The 16,514-nt window shown below is 44.8% G+C and overlaps 1 protein-coding gene across 3 annotated transcripts in view; it reads left to right on the top strand.

Moving 5' to 3' along the window:
* The first annotated feature begins 2,582 nt into the window (after window positions 1-2,582).
* HECW1 (HECT, C2 and WW domain containing E3 ubiquitin protein ligase 1) overlaps window positions 2,583-16,514 on the top strand; it is a 477,497-nt gene continuing 463,565 nt past the window's right edge. For all 3 annotated transcript variants that reach the window (XM_067745847.1, XM_067745845.1, XM_067745846.1), the window contains exon 1: window positions 2,583-2,899. In XM_067745847.1, coding sequence (XP_067601948.1) covers window positions 2,870-2,899 — 30 coding nt within the window. In that variant the 5' untranslated portion in view covers window positions 2,583-2,869. The remainder of the gene's footprint in view (window positions 2,900-16,514) is intronic.

Raw genomic sequence — 16,514 nt, 5'->3', positions numbered from 1 at the left:
TGCTTTCTCTGGTAACTTGCTCAGCTGACCAAGTCAGACACCTGCCCTCTGGGTTAGTATCCTAAGCCTTAGGACCAGAGGGGTCTTCAAATTGTAATTTGGTATCATTGGCTAGAGTTAGTCCTGCGGCGATAGACTGTGTCAGACTTGACACCAGGAGTGCAGTTCCAACAGCTTGGTCCTTTCCCTCCCTTAGCCACAGGCTATTTACTTCTGACATTACGATGAAGGTCTGTTCCCCAAGGTGAAGCCCCAGGTCAGCCCAAGTCATAGCTTTCTCAGCACAGTAGGCACCGCTTGCCCTGTTTGCTCGCCTTTCCCTGCATGTAGCCTGAGATGGGCAGGCATGCCAGTTCCTGCCTGAATCGTGCTGGACCCTGAGTTACAAAAGATGGGAACATGGGGATGTACTGGCATCATGATAGTACACGGCGTTTCTATATGCTTCTCCAAATGCCCTCACCATCTTATGCCATTATATGAGGTTAGTATTGTTGGGGGCATTGGGACTGTGACATTACTATTGTATTTTAACAGTTTTTGGAGTATCTTAGAAGCTTGATAAATGTGATTAATAAATGGATGGCTTTAAAATCCATGGCAAGTCTTGTCATTTCTCCACCAAATGTGCCTCACTTTAAGGTTAGGGCAGCTGAAGTCAGTTAACTTTAGATTTGAGGTCTTCTGCCGGCAATGAGACCTTAAGGAAATTATAGAGCCCTATGTAGCCTTGCTTTTCTCCTCTGTAAAATAAGATGATGCTATTATTCTCAGACTGCAGTGGGACTGTGAGGAATAAGTGAGACCATGTGAGGTGAGAGATAAACAGGACAAAACACAGGAGTGTACGTTGCCATTGCACTTGGCATGTAGGAGGTGCTTGACAAGGACTTTATCAATCCAACATGTTAAAATGTGAAACTTTATGTACTTCTTCTTTCGTATTTTTTGCCTTCAGTATAAGAAAAGAAACTCTCCAGAGGAAAATAAAGCCCATCTCAGGATTGTTACATCAATAGTCTTTAGGAGAGACGTTGACTTGTCAAGTTATCTCTTTGATAGAGAGAACAGAGAGAAGGATCTCTGAGCCAAGTGGACGCTTCATCACTGAAAACAATGAGGTGAACATCCTGGCAATTAATTGACGTAAAGAATTACCCTTTTTCTTTTTTAAATTTGGGAAGAATAACTTACTAGTCTTCTCCAAAATCTTGTCATCGGTCTTTTTTTTTTTTTTCAATCATACAATTTTTAAAGGTTATTTTCCATTTACCGTTGTTACGAAATATTGGCTTTTTAAAAATTAATTAAAGCCTTTATTGTGGTTTGGCGATCCTGTGCCGGTTTAGAAACCATGGATGCTGGTTAATGCAGAGTTCTTGTTTCCATGCAAGTCTCTGGAAACATCACATGGTTGGTTAATGCTGCTCTTCACTGCTTCAGCCTGCCCTAGTCTACTCTTGGAGGGGTTTCTTCATCTAGGAGTTGATAATAATTGAAGTGTAAAAATCTCTTGGAGAAATGTGTGCCCAGCTTTCTGCATGGATCCTTAGCTGAGGTTTGAGATCTAAGGGCGTCAGGCAAAGAGATGGTGTCTCTCAGGGAAGGCGGAGGCCTGGGCACCCCCATCGCCAGGGCAATGCGGAAAGGGAAGGCTTGATGATGTGTGTGTCTCCTTGGAGAAAGGGGTACAGCTGGTGAAGCTGCCTTCACATCTTCCAAGGTTTCCACTTCTGGAAAGTTCTGGTCATGAGAGAGAAATCAAAACCAAGAGGCGGGTCAGTGAAATGAGAGCCACTGAAAAGCAGCCCATCATACAGTCTGGGACTTGGGAGGTCTGTCCTCTGGTGTTCAGTCAGGAGTCTGGAGTCAGGGTCTTTCGTTTAGTTTAGGGAGGATTGCATTTGGCATATGGGAATAAAGATAACTTCTCAGGATGTGAAAAAACATCTACTGTAAAGGATGCTGGGCAGGAGATGGAAGAAATTTAAAAAAAAACATTGTGAAGAATGCAGGAAATCACAGACTGTGGAGGTTATGTCTTTCCAGTTCCAGCATTCTGACACCGTGTGCAGTTTAATGTAGAACCCAGTTTGAAAGCCAGTCTTGCCCAACAATAGATTTTCGGGGGGCGGGGAGCGATTTTCATCCTTTGCCTTTGTAATTAATTACCATGTTTGTTTCGTGTGTTTGCGGTGCAAATACAGGACGGTGCCCAGACATGTGTGAGTGCGCACAACGGTGCATAACGTAGATAAGGAAAGTGTGTAAGACAGAGGCCAAGAACACCTGTCATAGGGTACCTGCTGGGGTGTCTCTACCACATCCTTTCTGAACGCACTGTTTGCACGCACACAAAAGGGCTGGGGCTGGGGCTGGATATGCCCAGTACTCGTGCTGGGGGTTGGAAGGATGGGACCGGCGGTAACAAGAATCAATATATATTTACGGCGGGGGCGAGGGAGGCGGGTGCGCGGAGGCTGCAGGGCGGGGCAGCGCTAATGAGAGCAAGCCCGTCTTGTGGTTGGTTCGGGAGTCTGGTACCCACAGAAGAGCAGGCAGGGAGGGAGGGGATGCGGGCGGGAGGATAAAGCGATGAAGTGCGCCGCGTTACCGCGCATCAGGCGCGGTTGTTGGAGCAGGAATACGGTGCGTCTCTGACCCAGCCGGCCCTCTCCTGGCGCACACACTCACCAAGTCATACGCGCCCCTCCGCCGTGGCCGTGGCCGCCGCTCTCCCCAGGCACCAGGAGCGTTACGAGAGCGGGTGAGCGCCCGGGTCATCACCGCCCCCGGCAGGTCCCCAGCGTCCGGCGCGCCAGGCAGGGCACGTGCGCCCCCCGGCTCCAACCTGCGCGCGGATGGGAGCATGATCTGTGCCCAGGCCGGGGCTGCCAAGGTAAGCGGGCTCCGGGCGGGGACTCTACCTACCGCCCCTTCCCCCGCCCTCCTCTGGGCGGCTTCCCCGCCGCTCCCGAGGCCCCGTCAGCGCCCTCCCTCCCTAGGGCCCTGGATCCACCCTCCTCCCCACCCTCTTGCTTCTCCCGCGAGGTTCAATTGTCAGCTTGGGGCGTGCCGCCACCCGGGCTGGGCAGGCGTCCCCGGGTGGCGACCCCGGCTTGGCTACGGCGGGCACACCGGGCCCTCCTGCCGGGCACGGAGAGAAACAAAGAAGCCCCCAAGCGGGTTCGCGGCGCCTCCGCCTCCCTCCCTCCCTCCCTCCCCCCCGGCGCCCTCCCAGTGGTGAGGAGGTATCAGGGGAGGGGGCGGAGAGACCTACGTAATCCACCTTCCCAGCCCACACCCACCCCTTGTGAACCAAAGCCCTGGATTTGGGCTTTGCCTCGGGCTCCCTTTTGGCTTGGACAATTGTGTCCCCGGCAATGCCCTGGGTTAGCCGAGCGAACGCCCGCAGCCCCGCAGGTGCTCGCTGGTGCTGGCTCAGGGGGCGCGTGGCAGGTGCGGCCCCTGCTCCCCTGGGTGGTGGCAGGCGGGGAGGATGCGCGGCGCATCCAGGCTGTTCCAGCGCCGCCCCGTCCCCGGCCGCTCAGCCGGGCCTGCCAGCCGAGTTTCAGCGGGAGCGGCCGGTCCTTTCGCCTACCGTATTGCGACCTGCACACAGGCGGGGAGGGAGCCGCGGGGAAAAACGCGTCCGGTCCATTTTTGGCTGGAGGTGCGTTTGCTCCTGCCGCTACATTCCTGGATCGTGACAGTGCAGCAAAATCCGAGGGCTCAAACCTTGTGGGCTCAAACCATCACCCGTTTCTCCAGGGCCTTCTGATCGCTCTGCCTCTTGGATGTCCCGGCCCCTTGGCAGATTTGCGGTGTGTGGGTGCGTGATCTGTCTGTCTGTCTTGCATACAGAGGCTGGGCATCGTAAGTTCTTCCTGCCGAATTTCAGCGCGTGGGGGGAGCTGGCAGGGACACAGGCTGCAGAGCTGCCCGGCTTCTTGTGGTTCCGGGCACAGCGCGCCCCAGTCTGCATTGGGCTGACACCAGCTAGCGTGTGGGGATTTTCCTAGTTGCTGAAGATATTATTTGACGTTGCTGTAGTTTTGTGCCTACTTCTCTTGGGATCTGCAGTGGTGCAATTCTCCTCTTGTTTTTATTTTTTTTCTCTTTGAAGAGATAAAGCTGTGTTCAGCAGAAATGGATACAGGAAGAGCAGCATAGTTCAAAGACCAAGGGAGGCATCGTCTCTCTTTTTCCGGAATTTAAACGCGATTTAGGAGGGCAGATGCCCTACCAGAAAAGGCCAGCCTTTAAAGACCCCGGCAGTGTCGTGGCCCAAGGCATCTCAAAGCAGGTGGCCAGATCTGCGTTTCTCATCAGGGGACTAGCTCCGGCTGTGGCTCTTACGGTAATTCATCCTAGATCGGGGATTCATTTTGAAAATGTGTGTTTTCCACTAAGAAGGGATTAGAGTCCACATGTCTACCCTGGTATGATGTGTGTGTCTGTTTGGTAGAGAGATAGAGTGTGGTAGAATTTCCTGTTGCCCCCTCCTGTTCGCTCCCTCCTCTGGAGTGTGGCATTGAGACAACAGCACTATTTTAATTCCTAGACCTACAGGCATGCTGGATTTCAGAGTGTTTTGCTTAATAAACCATGTTCTGACTAATTCTGGGATCCCAGGCTAGTGCAAGTCGGCAGCCTTGTGGAATGCCAGTTGTTTTTGTCTGGGGTACTTATTTCATGAAGGCGAATCACCTAAGTTTGTTCAGACTATGACATTACTGACTGGATAAGGAGACCACATCCCAAGCCGGGACAGCCTATCAATGCATCAGTATTGAGGGACTGCAGCCGCTGAGATGTGTGCACATAGCATCACTTGGTTCCTTTTACACTTCTGGCTTTTAAGGATGGGTGCTTTCAAAGATTGTTTTAAGTTTTACCTTCTACGGTACTTGCATCAGATATGACCGTTAATATAGGAGATGCTAAAAGGCCAGATGTGACCATGGGAGGGCAAGCCTCTGCGGTCCCCTTCCTTATCTGTAACGTAAGTTGGACTAGTTGATTTCTGTGGTTCCTTCCAGTTCCAGCATTATATGATAATGGTAGAGAAGTAAGAAAAGTCACCCAATTTAGCAAGGCTAACTGTAGCCCAAAACTATACGAGCAAACCACGGACTGATTATAGAATTTATGGTTTATTTTTACACCTGCATTTTTTTAACCTCAGCATCTGCATTTTTCCCATAGATGCAATTAGCCAACAGTTCATTTTTCTTTCCACTATATGATCAAGAGATTTAATGGGGATTGGGGGGACAGAGAAGAATGTTGAATTAATTGGATAACAGATTTTCTCCTTATTGTGGCTTCATTATCGATTCCTGCCCCATCTTTTGTGGATAATCAAGAATGTAGCTTATTTCCAATCATTGATTTTGTTTGTCTGCCTTGAATGAAAGACTCTGGGTAGCTGTTTAATCCTACATAGCAATTGTCTGTAGCATCCAACTTACTTTCCCTGATCGAATTTGGTGTTGCTCCTAAAACTTGCTAGGACTGTTGGCTGTTACAAAAATGATAAGGCAACAATTACTTTAAACAGGCAAGCAAAGTGTTTTCACGTGCTTATAGCAATTTTTACAATTTAGGGGTACTTGGGGTATTTGGTTAATGATATATGCTCATCCACACAATTTTCCCCAGTAGTGTGCTCTTTTTTTTTTTTTTTTTTTTTTTAAGTTACGAACAAAATAACATCCTGGAATAACAGTACCTGCCGAGCATAATGTATCGCTTCTGGTCTTGTTTTCCCACAGCCTTTTCGCCCACACCGCTAAGGCATCACCTATCATATTGCAGTTACATGAGTTGTGAATGGGCACAGTCCCCTGGTGTCACTCCTGGTGTGAGCTTCTTGAGGACAAGGGCATTGTTAAATTCATCTCTCGTCTCTCTGGCACCTCAGACTTTGCCCTGAGCGGAATATTGACTGAGTGGGTTTCAGGTCAGAAAAATGTCCTCTACTTGTTTAGGCAGGAAGTAGGTGGGAATTCTTCCCTTCGTGAATCAGATGGGCAAATCAGAGAGGTTATGTAAGACGCTGAAGGGAACCAGTGAGCCGGGACTCAAATCCAGGCAGAGAGGTTCCAGCCCCACCCTCAGTAAAAAGCCATGTAAACTGCAAGTTCAGATCCTGCAGCTTGGGGCTCTTTATTTTTTGTTTTATTTTTTAAATCTTTTCTTTTTTACTTATTTTTATTTTATTTTTTAAACTAAAAGCATTTTTTTTTTAACTTTTTAAGACCTGGATTGTCCATTTTGACAAATCGAGCTGAGACAGAGAGCGTGGAGAAACCCCAAGCTGACCACTGCTCTCTTCTTGGTGTAGCCTTAGAAGGAAATGTGTCCAGCCCAAGCACTTTGTTCTCTTACCTGCACTTACACGGAAGGGATGAGCACCCCTCAGCCCTCCTTCTCTCCACGTCTTGGTCCCACCACCCAGAGGTTGCTAGGACGATGGAGTCATCCAGGGAAAGCCACTGATGGACGCATTGTTTGTTCAAATCACATTTAACCACCCTCAGCTGAGCTTCTGAAACAAGCCAGCAGTTAGCCCATAGACAACCCTTGTTGCTGGCCAGCCCACCCTGACGGGATCTCCCATCAGAGAGACCCCTGCTTCTCTCCCATCACCTCCTTCCTTTCCATCTTAGAAAACAGGACAGGTTATGGTTAGGAAACCAGGAAGTTAAGTGCCCACGTGCCATTTCTAAAATTCAGTCCTGGGCATGTTTGCTGTTCATGGACTTTTAGAGAAAAAGGTGTGATAAAGGGGTGTTTATCAAGACACTTTTCCTCTCTGAGGTTTACCTTCTTCTTCCTTAAAAGTAGGGAGTTGAACCAGGTAATCCCAAAGGATTAACACCATGATTCTGTGATCGTTTTTCTCCGTTTATGCAATTGTGCCAGTTGGAGAGCAGAATATATCAGCGAGAATTTAACTTTGCGATATACAGAGTAGAAATACTTAAGGCCACGTGTGTCAGCTTCGGGTTATCTAATAATCCCTTTGAGCCCTCTGTTAACACTCTTCTTTATAAGTATAGTAATTCTTTCTTATTTGTAAAACTTGCTGTATTAAAAGCAAAGGTTTGTGGCAGTTCCGGATCCCAGGGAGGAGGGCAGTGGTGGAAGAACAAACCATCTCTAAATCCTGGATCAAACGCTTAGAGTTTTAGGGTTTGATGGTCAAAGTTCCAAGAGCTACTGTAAAGCATTTTTATTCTGGTCGTTGAGTGTGTCTCCCAGCTGAGTAACTAACTCTTGCATTCGAAAGTATTCCCTGAGATTCATCCAGCAACGTCCCTTTCCATTTCTGTCTGCTTCTCATTTTGCTCTTTCTTGGTTTTGTTCTTCCTTAAACTCCACTGACCTCCTGTCCCACCCATAAAACATATGCCTGTAGTAGCACTGGCCACCCTGCCCCACCAAATGCAGGTGTCGAAGCCTCATAACTTTCCTCCTTGTCGCAGCCTTTTCTTTCTTCATGAGCTTTGCTTCTCAAGTTAAGGTACAAAGAGGGATAGAGGCAGACCTGCTCGTCGGCTAATTGTGCTTATAGTAGTTGTGTGTGCCTCACAGACTTTCTGACCACTGGACCTTTCTGTCTTAAGGCCTCCTTAAACACTTCAGGAAACAAAGCACTAGATAGATGTTTTATATATCTCACTCCATAATATTTGGATGTGTGGGTATTGGTAAATGGCTGTCACGTTCTATAACATGGGCACTGTAGGGAAAATAAGTAGTCGGTGTGGGATGACAATAATACCGCTGCTTCTTGGCAAGATATCACAAGGACGACTAAGCTCCCAGGTCACTGGAGAAAACATCTGGATTCCATAGCAACAAGTGATGTGCACTGTTCACAGGATTAGTTCAGAACCCACCTGATTTATAGCCCCAAGTTTGAAGCACACGGGAGGACTGAAAAATGAGGATATATTGTACAGACGGGTTCTTCTGGTGTGATCAGGCATCTATGGCATTGCAATATCTTGGGGAGAATTCAGTGGATGGAGCTTAAACCGGTATTGGAGGGGGGGCAGGTGGGGAGAGCTGGGAAAGGACGCCATCTGTGCCCATGATGACGAATGTTATCATGGAGACTTCATGCGGGGTCCCTTTTATATATTTAGTAGAGCAGATTTTCCCTTTCACACTTTCTAGATCTATTTGTATTGCACAGATGTCAGGGAAATATCATGCGTGTGAAAGAAAAAAAAAAAAAAAAGGACCAGAATTCACATCCACGGCCACAGATTGTAATTCAATCACTTTGTCCTTAAATCGACACCCATTTAACTTGTACAAATTTTTCTGCTTTTGCTTTCGGGGTTTAAGTCACAGCAGTTTCAGAAACAGAAATCTCAGTCCTACACATTATTGAAATTCAGAGATTCAGGTTAAGGGGGGAAAAAGATGGGGAGACTAGAAATAAACAAATTAGACCTTGCTTGTTTACTGTGAGTAGCAAAGCTAATGGACCCATGAGCTATTTGTCATCTTCCTTCCTGTAATACACTGACCAGCGGGAAAACTACAGAACACAATCAATAGATTTTTCTCCTTAAAAGGACTTCTCTTTTTCTTTACTGTTATTCCTAATCCCCTTTGCCATCAAACCTTAAAACTACTTAATTAACAAACGTTTCCCTCTATTTTGAGCACAAGTTATTTTTGTGGCAGTGAGTTTTTTGAAGCTGAGGGAAAAACAATCATTTTGAGGGTTTTGCTGGCATTCTCTCCCCTCCCCCCAGCCCTCCGTGTCTGCTCTGTCAGTGACCAGGCACAGCACCTGCAGCTAAAGGGGATCATGGTAAGGAAACAGTGGGTGCACAAGTGCACTGTTAACATATTACACCTTACAGATTCCTCCCCTGACCATCGATGGTCTGTTTCCTCTTCTAGAACAAGCCTCGAGAAAATGGTCTACACGGGGTTTCTCCACTCTCTCCATCTCAGGCTGTTAAAACACATTTTAATGTATAGTGTTTGATTTAGACAAATAACACACTTAACACACATGTAGATTATGAGCAAAGCAAAACAAATACCCGCCATGCAGCCTGAGACCAGAGCACCGTCCGTTCCTTTGAGGCTCTCTTGGTGCCCCCGTCTCATCTCTCCCTCTGCCTTTCTCGGCAGCACCCCAGCCAGGCTCCTGTCCCCATCCATCCCTTCCACTCTTCCCATGACAGTCACCAGTGCTGTCTGCCCTGTGGAGGAGAAGACGGTTCTCCATCTCTCAGCTGCATCTCACACCGAGGACCACTCCCTCTTTCTCGAGCCCCTGGCTTCTAGGACACTGGGTTCTCCAGGTTTTCCTGCTGCCTCTCTGGGTCTTCCTTCTCAGGCATTCTTGATGGCCCCTGAAGTTCTATCCCTACTGACCTACTGCATTTTGACCTCTACTTGATGGAATTCTGCAGGACTTGGCTCTCAGGTCTCTTTGTACGTATATATATTTCCGCCTTTGGTCTCAATACTGCCTTCATGCGGGTGATCCCCAGTTTCTTTCCCGAGTCCTGACTCATTCCCGGAATGCCCGACTTGAATATACTACCACCAGCACCTCCCCGTGAATGCCACGCATTATTAAATTTATAGTGCAAAACACAACTCTGGATTTTCACTCCCCAAACCTGCTTCCCCTCCAGTGATCTCCGTAAGCGGCAGCTCTGTTTTTCCAGTTGCTCAGGCCAAATGCCTTTGAGTCCCCTGATTTCTCTCTCTCTCTCTCACCCACATCTAGTTTTCAGTAGATGATTCTTTCTCCACCTCACCCGCTTCATCCAGGACCACCACCCCTAACTAAGCTAGCACTATGGCTTGACTTTTGCCCTTGACTCCTAACCAGTGTCCTGCATTTCTTGCCCATCTGCAGTCTAGTCTCTCTACAGCAGCCCCAGTGATCATTCATTCATTCAATAAATATTGACTAAATATCTTCCATGTGTCAGGCATTATTTTAAATGTTGGCATGTAACGGAAACATGACACAAACAGTCACAAATCCCTGTTATATCTTTGCCCACAATCCCCCAATGGTTCCATCCTGCTCAAAATGAAATCTAGACCCCTCACTTGGCCTCCAAGGCTCTGTATACCTGAGCCTACAGCTCCTGCTTCACTCTCTCTTCACCCTGCTCACTGGGTCCCAGTCCCCCATCTCCTTGTTCTTCCTAGAACATGCCGCGCACATTCTCATCTCACATGCTGTTCGCTGGACCGAGGGCATCTCTCCCAGCTCCCTGAGCTTGCCCCCTCAGTTAATGAAATAACAAACCTTCAGGAAGGCTTTCCTTGACCCTCTGTTTACACTGTGCCATCTACCTCCCCTCTTTCCTCACACCCCTCATTTAGTTTCATTAGGTCCCATTTATTTATTTTTGTTTTTATTTCCATTACTCTAGGAGGTGGGTCAAAAAAGATCTTGCTGTGATTTATGTCAAAGAGTGTTCTTCCTATGTTTTCCTCTAAGAGTTTTGTAGTGTCCGGTCTTACATTTAGGTCTTTAATCCGTTTAGAGTTTCTTTTTGTGTATGGTGTTAGGAAGTGTTCTAATTTCATTCTTTTACATGTAGCTGTCCAGTTTTCCCAGCATCACTTATTGAAGAGACTGTCTTCTCTCCATTGTACATTCTTGCCTCCTTTGTCATAGATTGTTGACCATAGGTGCGTGGGTATATCTCTGGGCTTTCTATCCTGTTCCATTGATCTATATGTCTGTTTTTGTGCCAGTACCATACTGTCTTGATTACTGTAGCTTTGTAGTATAGTCTGAACTCAGGGAGCCTGATTCCTCCAGCTCCATTTTTTTCCCCTCAAGATTGCTTTGGCTCTTCAGGGTCTTTTGTGTCTCCATACAAATTTTAAGATTTTTTTCTCTAGTTCTGTAAAAAATGCCAGTGGTAATTTGATAGTGTTTGCATTGAATCTGTAGACTGCCTTGGGTAGTAGAGTCATTTTCACAGTATTGATTCTTTCAATCCAAGAACATGGTATATATCTCTCCATCTCTTTGTGTCATCTTTGATTTCTTTCATCAGTGTCTTATAGTTTTCTGAGTACAGGTCTTTTGTCTCCCTAGGTAGGTTTATTCCTAGGTATTTTATTCTTTTTGTTGCAGTGGTGAATGGGATTGTTTCCTTAATTTCTCTTTCTAATATTTCATTGTTAGTGTATAGGAATGCAAGAGATTTCTGTGCGTTAATTTTGTATCCTGCTACTTTGCCAAATTCATTGATTAGCTCTAGTGGTTTTCTGGTAGCATCTTTAGGATTCTCTATGTATAATATCATGTCATCTGCAAACAGTGACAGTTTTACTTCTTCTTTTCAAATTTGTATTCCTTTTATTTCCTTTTCTTCTCTGATTGCTGTGGCTAGGACTTCCAAAACTATGTTAAATAACAGTGGTGAGAGTGGACATCATTGTCTTGTTCCTGATCTTAGAGGAATTGCTTTCAGTTTTTCACCATTGAGAATAATGTTTGCTGTGGGTTCGTCATATATGGCCTTTATTATGTTGAGGTAGGTTACCTCTATGCCCACTTTCTGAAGAGTTTTTATCATAAATCAGCATTGAATTTTGTCAAAAGATTTTTCTGCATGTATTGAGATGATCATATGGTTTTTATTCTTCAATTTGTTAATATGGTGTATGACATTGATTGATTTGCATATATTGAAGAATCCTTGCATTCTGGGATAAATCCCACTTGATCATGGTGTATGATCCTTTTAATGTGCTGTTGGATTCTGTTTGCTAGTATTTTGTTAAGGATTTTTGCATCTATATTCATCAGTGATATTGGTCTGTAATTTTCTTTTTTGTAGTATCTTTGTCTGGTTTTGGTATCAGGGTGATGGTGGCCTCATAGAATGAGTTTGGGAGTGTTCCTTCCACTGCAAATTTTTGGAAGAGTTTGAGAAAGATGGGTGTTAGCTCTTCTCTAAATGTTTGATAGAATTCACCTGTGAAGACATCTGGTCCTGGATTTTTGTTTGTTGGGAGATTTTAAATCACAGTTTCAATTTCATTACTTGTGATTGGTCTGTTCATATTTTCTATTTCTTCCTGGGTCAGTCTTGGAAGGTTATACCTTTCTAAGAATTTGTCCATTTCTTCCAGGTTGTCCATTTTATTGGCATAGAGTTGCTTGTAGTGGTCTCTTATGATGCTTTGTATTTCTGCGGTGTCTGTTGTAACTTCTCCTTTTTCATTTCTAATTTTATTGTCTTGAGTCCTCACCCTCTTTTTTTTTTTTTTTTTTGCGGTATGCGGGCCTTTCACTGCTGTGGTCTCCCCCATTGTGGAGCACAGGTTCTGGACGCGCAGGCTCAGCGGCCATGGCTCATGGGCCCAGCTGCTCCGCGGCATGTGGGATCCTCCTGGACCGGAGCAAGAACCCATATCCCCTGCATCGGCAGGCGGACTCTCAACCACTGCGCCACCTGGGAAGCCCCCTCCCTCTTTTTCTTGATGAGTCTGGCTAAGGGTTTATCAGTTTTGTTTATCTTCTCAAAGAACCAGCTTTTAGTTTTATTGATCTTTGCTATTGTTTTCTTTGTTTCTATCTCATTTATTTCTGATCTGATCTTTATGATTTTCTTCTTTCTACTAACTTTGGGTTTTGTTTGTTTTTCTTTCTCTAGTTCCCTTAGGTGTAAGTTTAGATTGTTTATTTGAGATTTTTCTTGTTTCTTGAGGTAGGCTTGTATAGCTATAAACTTCCCTCTTAGAACTGCTTTTGCTGCATCCCATAGGTTTTGGATCGTCATGTTTTCATTGTCATTTTTCTCTAGGTAGTTTTTCAAATCCTCTTTAATTTCTTCAGTGATCTCTTGGTTATTTAGTAACGTATTGTTTAGCCTCCATGTGTTTGTGTTTTTTACGTTTCTTCCCTGTAATTTACTTCTAATCTCATAGCATTGTGGTCGGAAAAGATGCTTGATATGATTTCAATTTTCTTAAATTTACAGAGGCTTGATTTGTGAACCAAGATGTGATCTATCCTGGAGAATGTTCCATGTGCACTTAAGAAGAAAACGTAATATGCTGTTTTTGGATGGAATTTCCTATAAATATCAATTAAATCTATCTGGTCTATTGTTTCATTTAAATCTTGTGTTTCTTTTTTTAAAAAATATCTTTATTGGAGTATAATTGCTCTACAATGGTGTATAACAAAGTGAATCAGCTATACACATACATATATCTCCATATCTCCTCCATTTGTGTGAATAACAAAGTGGAGGAGTGAATATATAACACTTTATAACAAAGTGAATATAACAAAGTGAATCAGCTATACACATACATATATCTTTATAACAAAGTGAATCAGCTTTATAACAAAGTGAATCAGCTATACACATACATATATCTCCATATCTCCTCCATTTGTGTCTCCCTCCCACCCTCCCTATCCCACTCCTCTAGGTGGTCACAAAGCACCGAGCTGATCTCCCTGTGCTATGTGGCTGCTTCCTACTAGCTATCTATTTCACATTTGGTAGTATATATAAGTCCATGCCACTCTCTCACTTCGTCCCAGCTTACCCTTACCCTTCCCTGTGTCCTCAAGTCCATTCTCTATGTCTGCATGTTTATTCCTGTCCTGCCCCTAGGTTCTTCAGAACCCTTTTTTTTAGATTCCATATATATGTGTTAGCATACGGTATTCATTTTTCTCCTTCTGACTTACTTCACTCTGTATGACAGACTCTAGGTCCAGTCACCTCACTGCAAATAACTCAATTTCATTCCTTTTTCTGGCTGAGTAATATTCCATTGTATATATGTACCACATCTTCTTTGTCCATTCATCTGTTAATTTTCTCTCTGGATAATCTGTCCATTTGTGTAAGTGAGGTGTTAAAGTCCCCCACTATTATTGTGTTACTGTTGATTTCCTCTTTTATAGCTGTTAGCAGTTTCCTTATGTATTGAGGTGCTCCTATGTTGGGTGCATATATATTTATAATTGTTATATCTTCTTCTTGGATTGATCCCTTGCCTTGATCATTATGTAGTGTCCTTCCTTGTCTCCTATAACATTCTTTATTTTAAAATCTATTTTGTCTGATATGAGAATTGCTACCCCAGCTTTCTTTTGATTTCCCTTTGCATGGAGTGTCTTTTTTGATCTCCTCACTTTCAGTCTGTATGTGTCCCTAGGTCTGAAGTGGGTCTCTTGTAGACAGCATATATATGGGTCTTGTTTTTGTATCCATTCAGCGAGCCTCTGTCTTTTGGAGCATTTAATCCATTCACATTTAAGGTAATTCTCAATATGTATTTTCCCATTACCATTTTCTTAATTGTTTTGGGTTTGTTTTCGTAGGTCCTTTTCTTCTCCTGTGTTTCCCACTTAGAGAAGTTCCTTTAGCATTTGTTGAGCTCGTTTGGTGGTGCTGAATTCTCTTAGCTTTTGCTTGTCTGTAAAGCTTCTGATTTCTCCGTTGAATCTGAATGAGATCCTTGCTGGGTAGAGTAATCTTGGTTGTGGGTTCTTCCCTTTCATCACTTTAAGTATATCATGCCACTCCCTTCTGGCTTGTAGAGTTTCAGCTGAGAAATCAGCTGTTAACCTTATGAGAGTTCCCTTGTATGTTGTTTTTCCCTTGTTGCTTTTAATAATTTTTCTTTGTCTTTAATTTTTGTCAGTTTGATTACTATGTGTCTTGGCATGTTTCTCCTTGGGTTTATCCTGTATGGGACTCTCTGTGCTTCCGGGACTTGGGTGTCTATTTCCTTTCCCACGATAGGGAAGTTTTCGACTATAATCTCTTCAAATATTTTCTCAGTACTTCCTCTCTCTCTTCTCCTTCTGAGACCCCTGTAATGTGAATGTTGGTGGGTTTAATTTTGTCCCAGAGGTCTCTTAGGCTGTCTTCATTTCTTTTCATTCTTTTTTCTTTATTCTGTTCCATGACAGTGAATTCCACCATTCTGTCTTCCAAGTCACTTATCCATTCTTCCGCCTCTGTTATTCTGCTATTGATTCCTTCTAGTGTAGTTTTCATTTCAGTTGTTGTATTGTTCATCTCTGTTTGTTTGTTCTTTAATTCTTCTAGGTCTTTGTTAAATATTTCTTACATCTTCTCGATCTTTGCCTCCATTCTTTTTCTGAGGTCCTGAATCATCATCACTATCATTATTCTGAATTATTTTCCTGGAATGTTGCCTATCTCCACTTCATTTAGTTGTTTTTCTGGGGTTTTATCTTATTCCTTCATCTGATACATAGGCCTCTGCCTTTTCATTTTGTCTGTCTTTCTGTGAATGTAGTTTTCCTTCCACAGGCTGCAGAATTGTAGTTCTTCTTGCTTCTGCTGTCTGCCTTCTGGTGAATGAGGCTATCTAAGAGGCTTGTGGAAGTTTCCTGATGGGAGAGACTGGTAGTGGGTAGAGCTGGCTGTTGCTCTGGTGGGCAGAGCTCAGTAAACTTTAATCCACTTGTCTGCTGATGGGTGGGGCTGAGTTCCCTCCCTGTTGGTTGTTTGGTCTGAGGTGACCAAGCACTGGAGGCTACAGACTCTTTGGTGGGGCTAATGGCAGACTCCAGGAGGGCTCATGCCAAGGAGTACTTCCCAGAACTTCTGCTGCCAGTGTCCTTGTCCCCACAGTGAGGAGAGCCTCCAACACTAGGTCTGGTTCAGTCTCCTATGCATTCACTGCTCCTTCCCCCTGGGTCCTGATGCACACACTACTTGTGTGTGCCCTCCAAGAGTGGAGTCTCTATTTCCCCAGTCCTGTCAAAGTCCTGCAATCAAATCCCGCTAGCTTTCAAAATCTGATTCTCTGGTAATTCCACCTCCCCTTGCTGGACCCCCAGGTTGGGAAGCTTGACGTTGGCTCAGAACCTTCACTCCAGTGGGTGGACTTCTGTGGTATTATTGTTCTACAGTTTGTGAGTCACCTACCCAGCGGTTATGGGATTTGATTTTATTGTGATTGCGCCCCTCCTACTGAAAACCGTGCACCTCAGATTTGGACTTGAACCCACATGCCAGGACTTGAACCTGGCCAAAATCCTGATTGGGACTAGAACCCACACGGCTGGGACTCGAACCCAGCCAAAACCCACAGTCTTCCAACTGAGATCACACACCTGGTTTCATGACTTAATGAAGCTCAAGTTCTTGATGTCTCATTGCAGAAAGAATTCAGTGAGAGACAAAGTGATAGGTAAGAAGTGGATTTATTTAGAGAGAAACACACTCCACAGACAGAGTGTGGGCCATCTCGGAAGGTGAGAAAGGCACCAGAGTATGGGGTTGTCAGTTTTTATAGGGGTGGGTAATTTCATAGGCTAATGAATGGGAGGAGTATTCCAGCTATTTTAGGAAGGGGCGGGGATTTCCAGAAATTGGGCCGCTGCCCACTTTTGATCCTTATGGTCAGTCTTGGAACTGTCATGGCGCCTGTGGGTGTGTCATTTCGCTTGCTGATGTGAGCTTGCTGATTCTGAGGCCCAAGGTGTA

The sequence above is a fragment of the Pseudorca crassidens genome, chromosome 8, assembly GCF_039906515.1.
Source record: "Pseudorca crassidens isolate mPseCra1 chromosome 8, mPseCra1.hap1, whole genome shotgun sequence".
NCBI classification, from domain to species: Eukaryota; Metazoa; Chordata; class Mammalia; order Artiodactyla; family Delphinidae; genus Pseudorca; species Pseudorca crassidens.
Note: the sequence above shows the minus strand (reverse complement) of the source record. Positions and strands in the feature narration are given on the sequence as shown.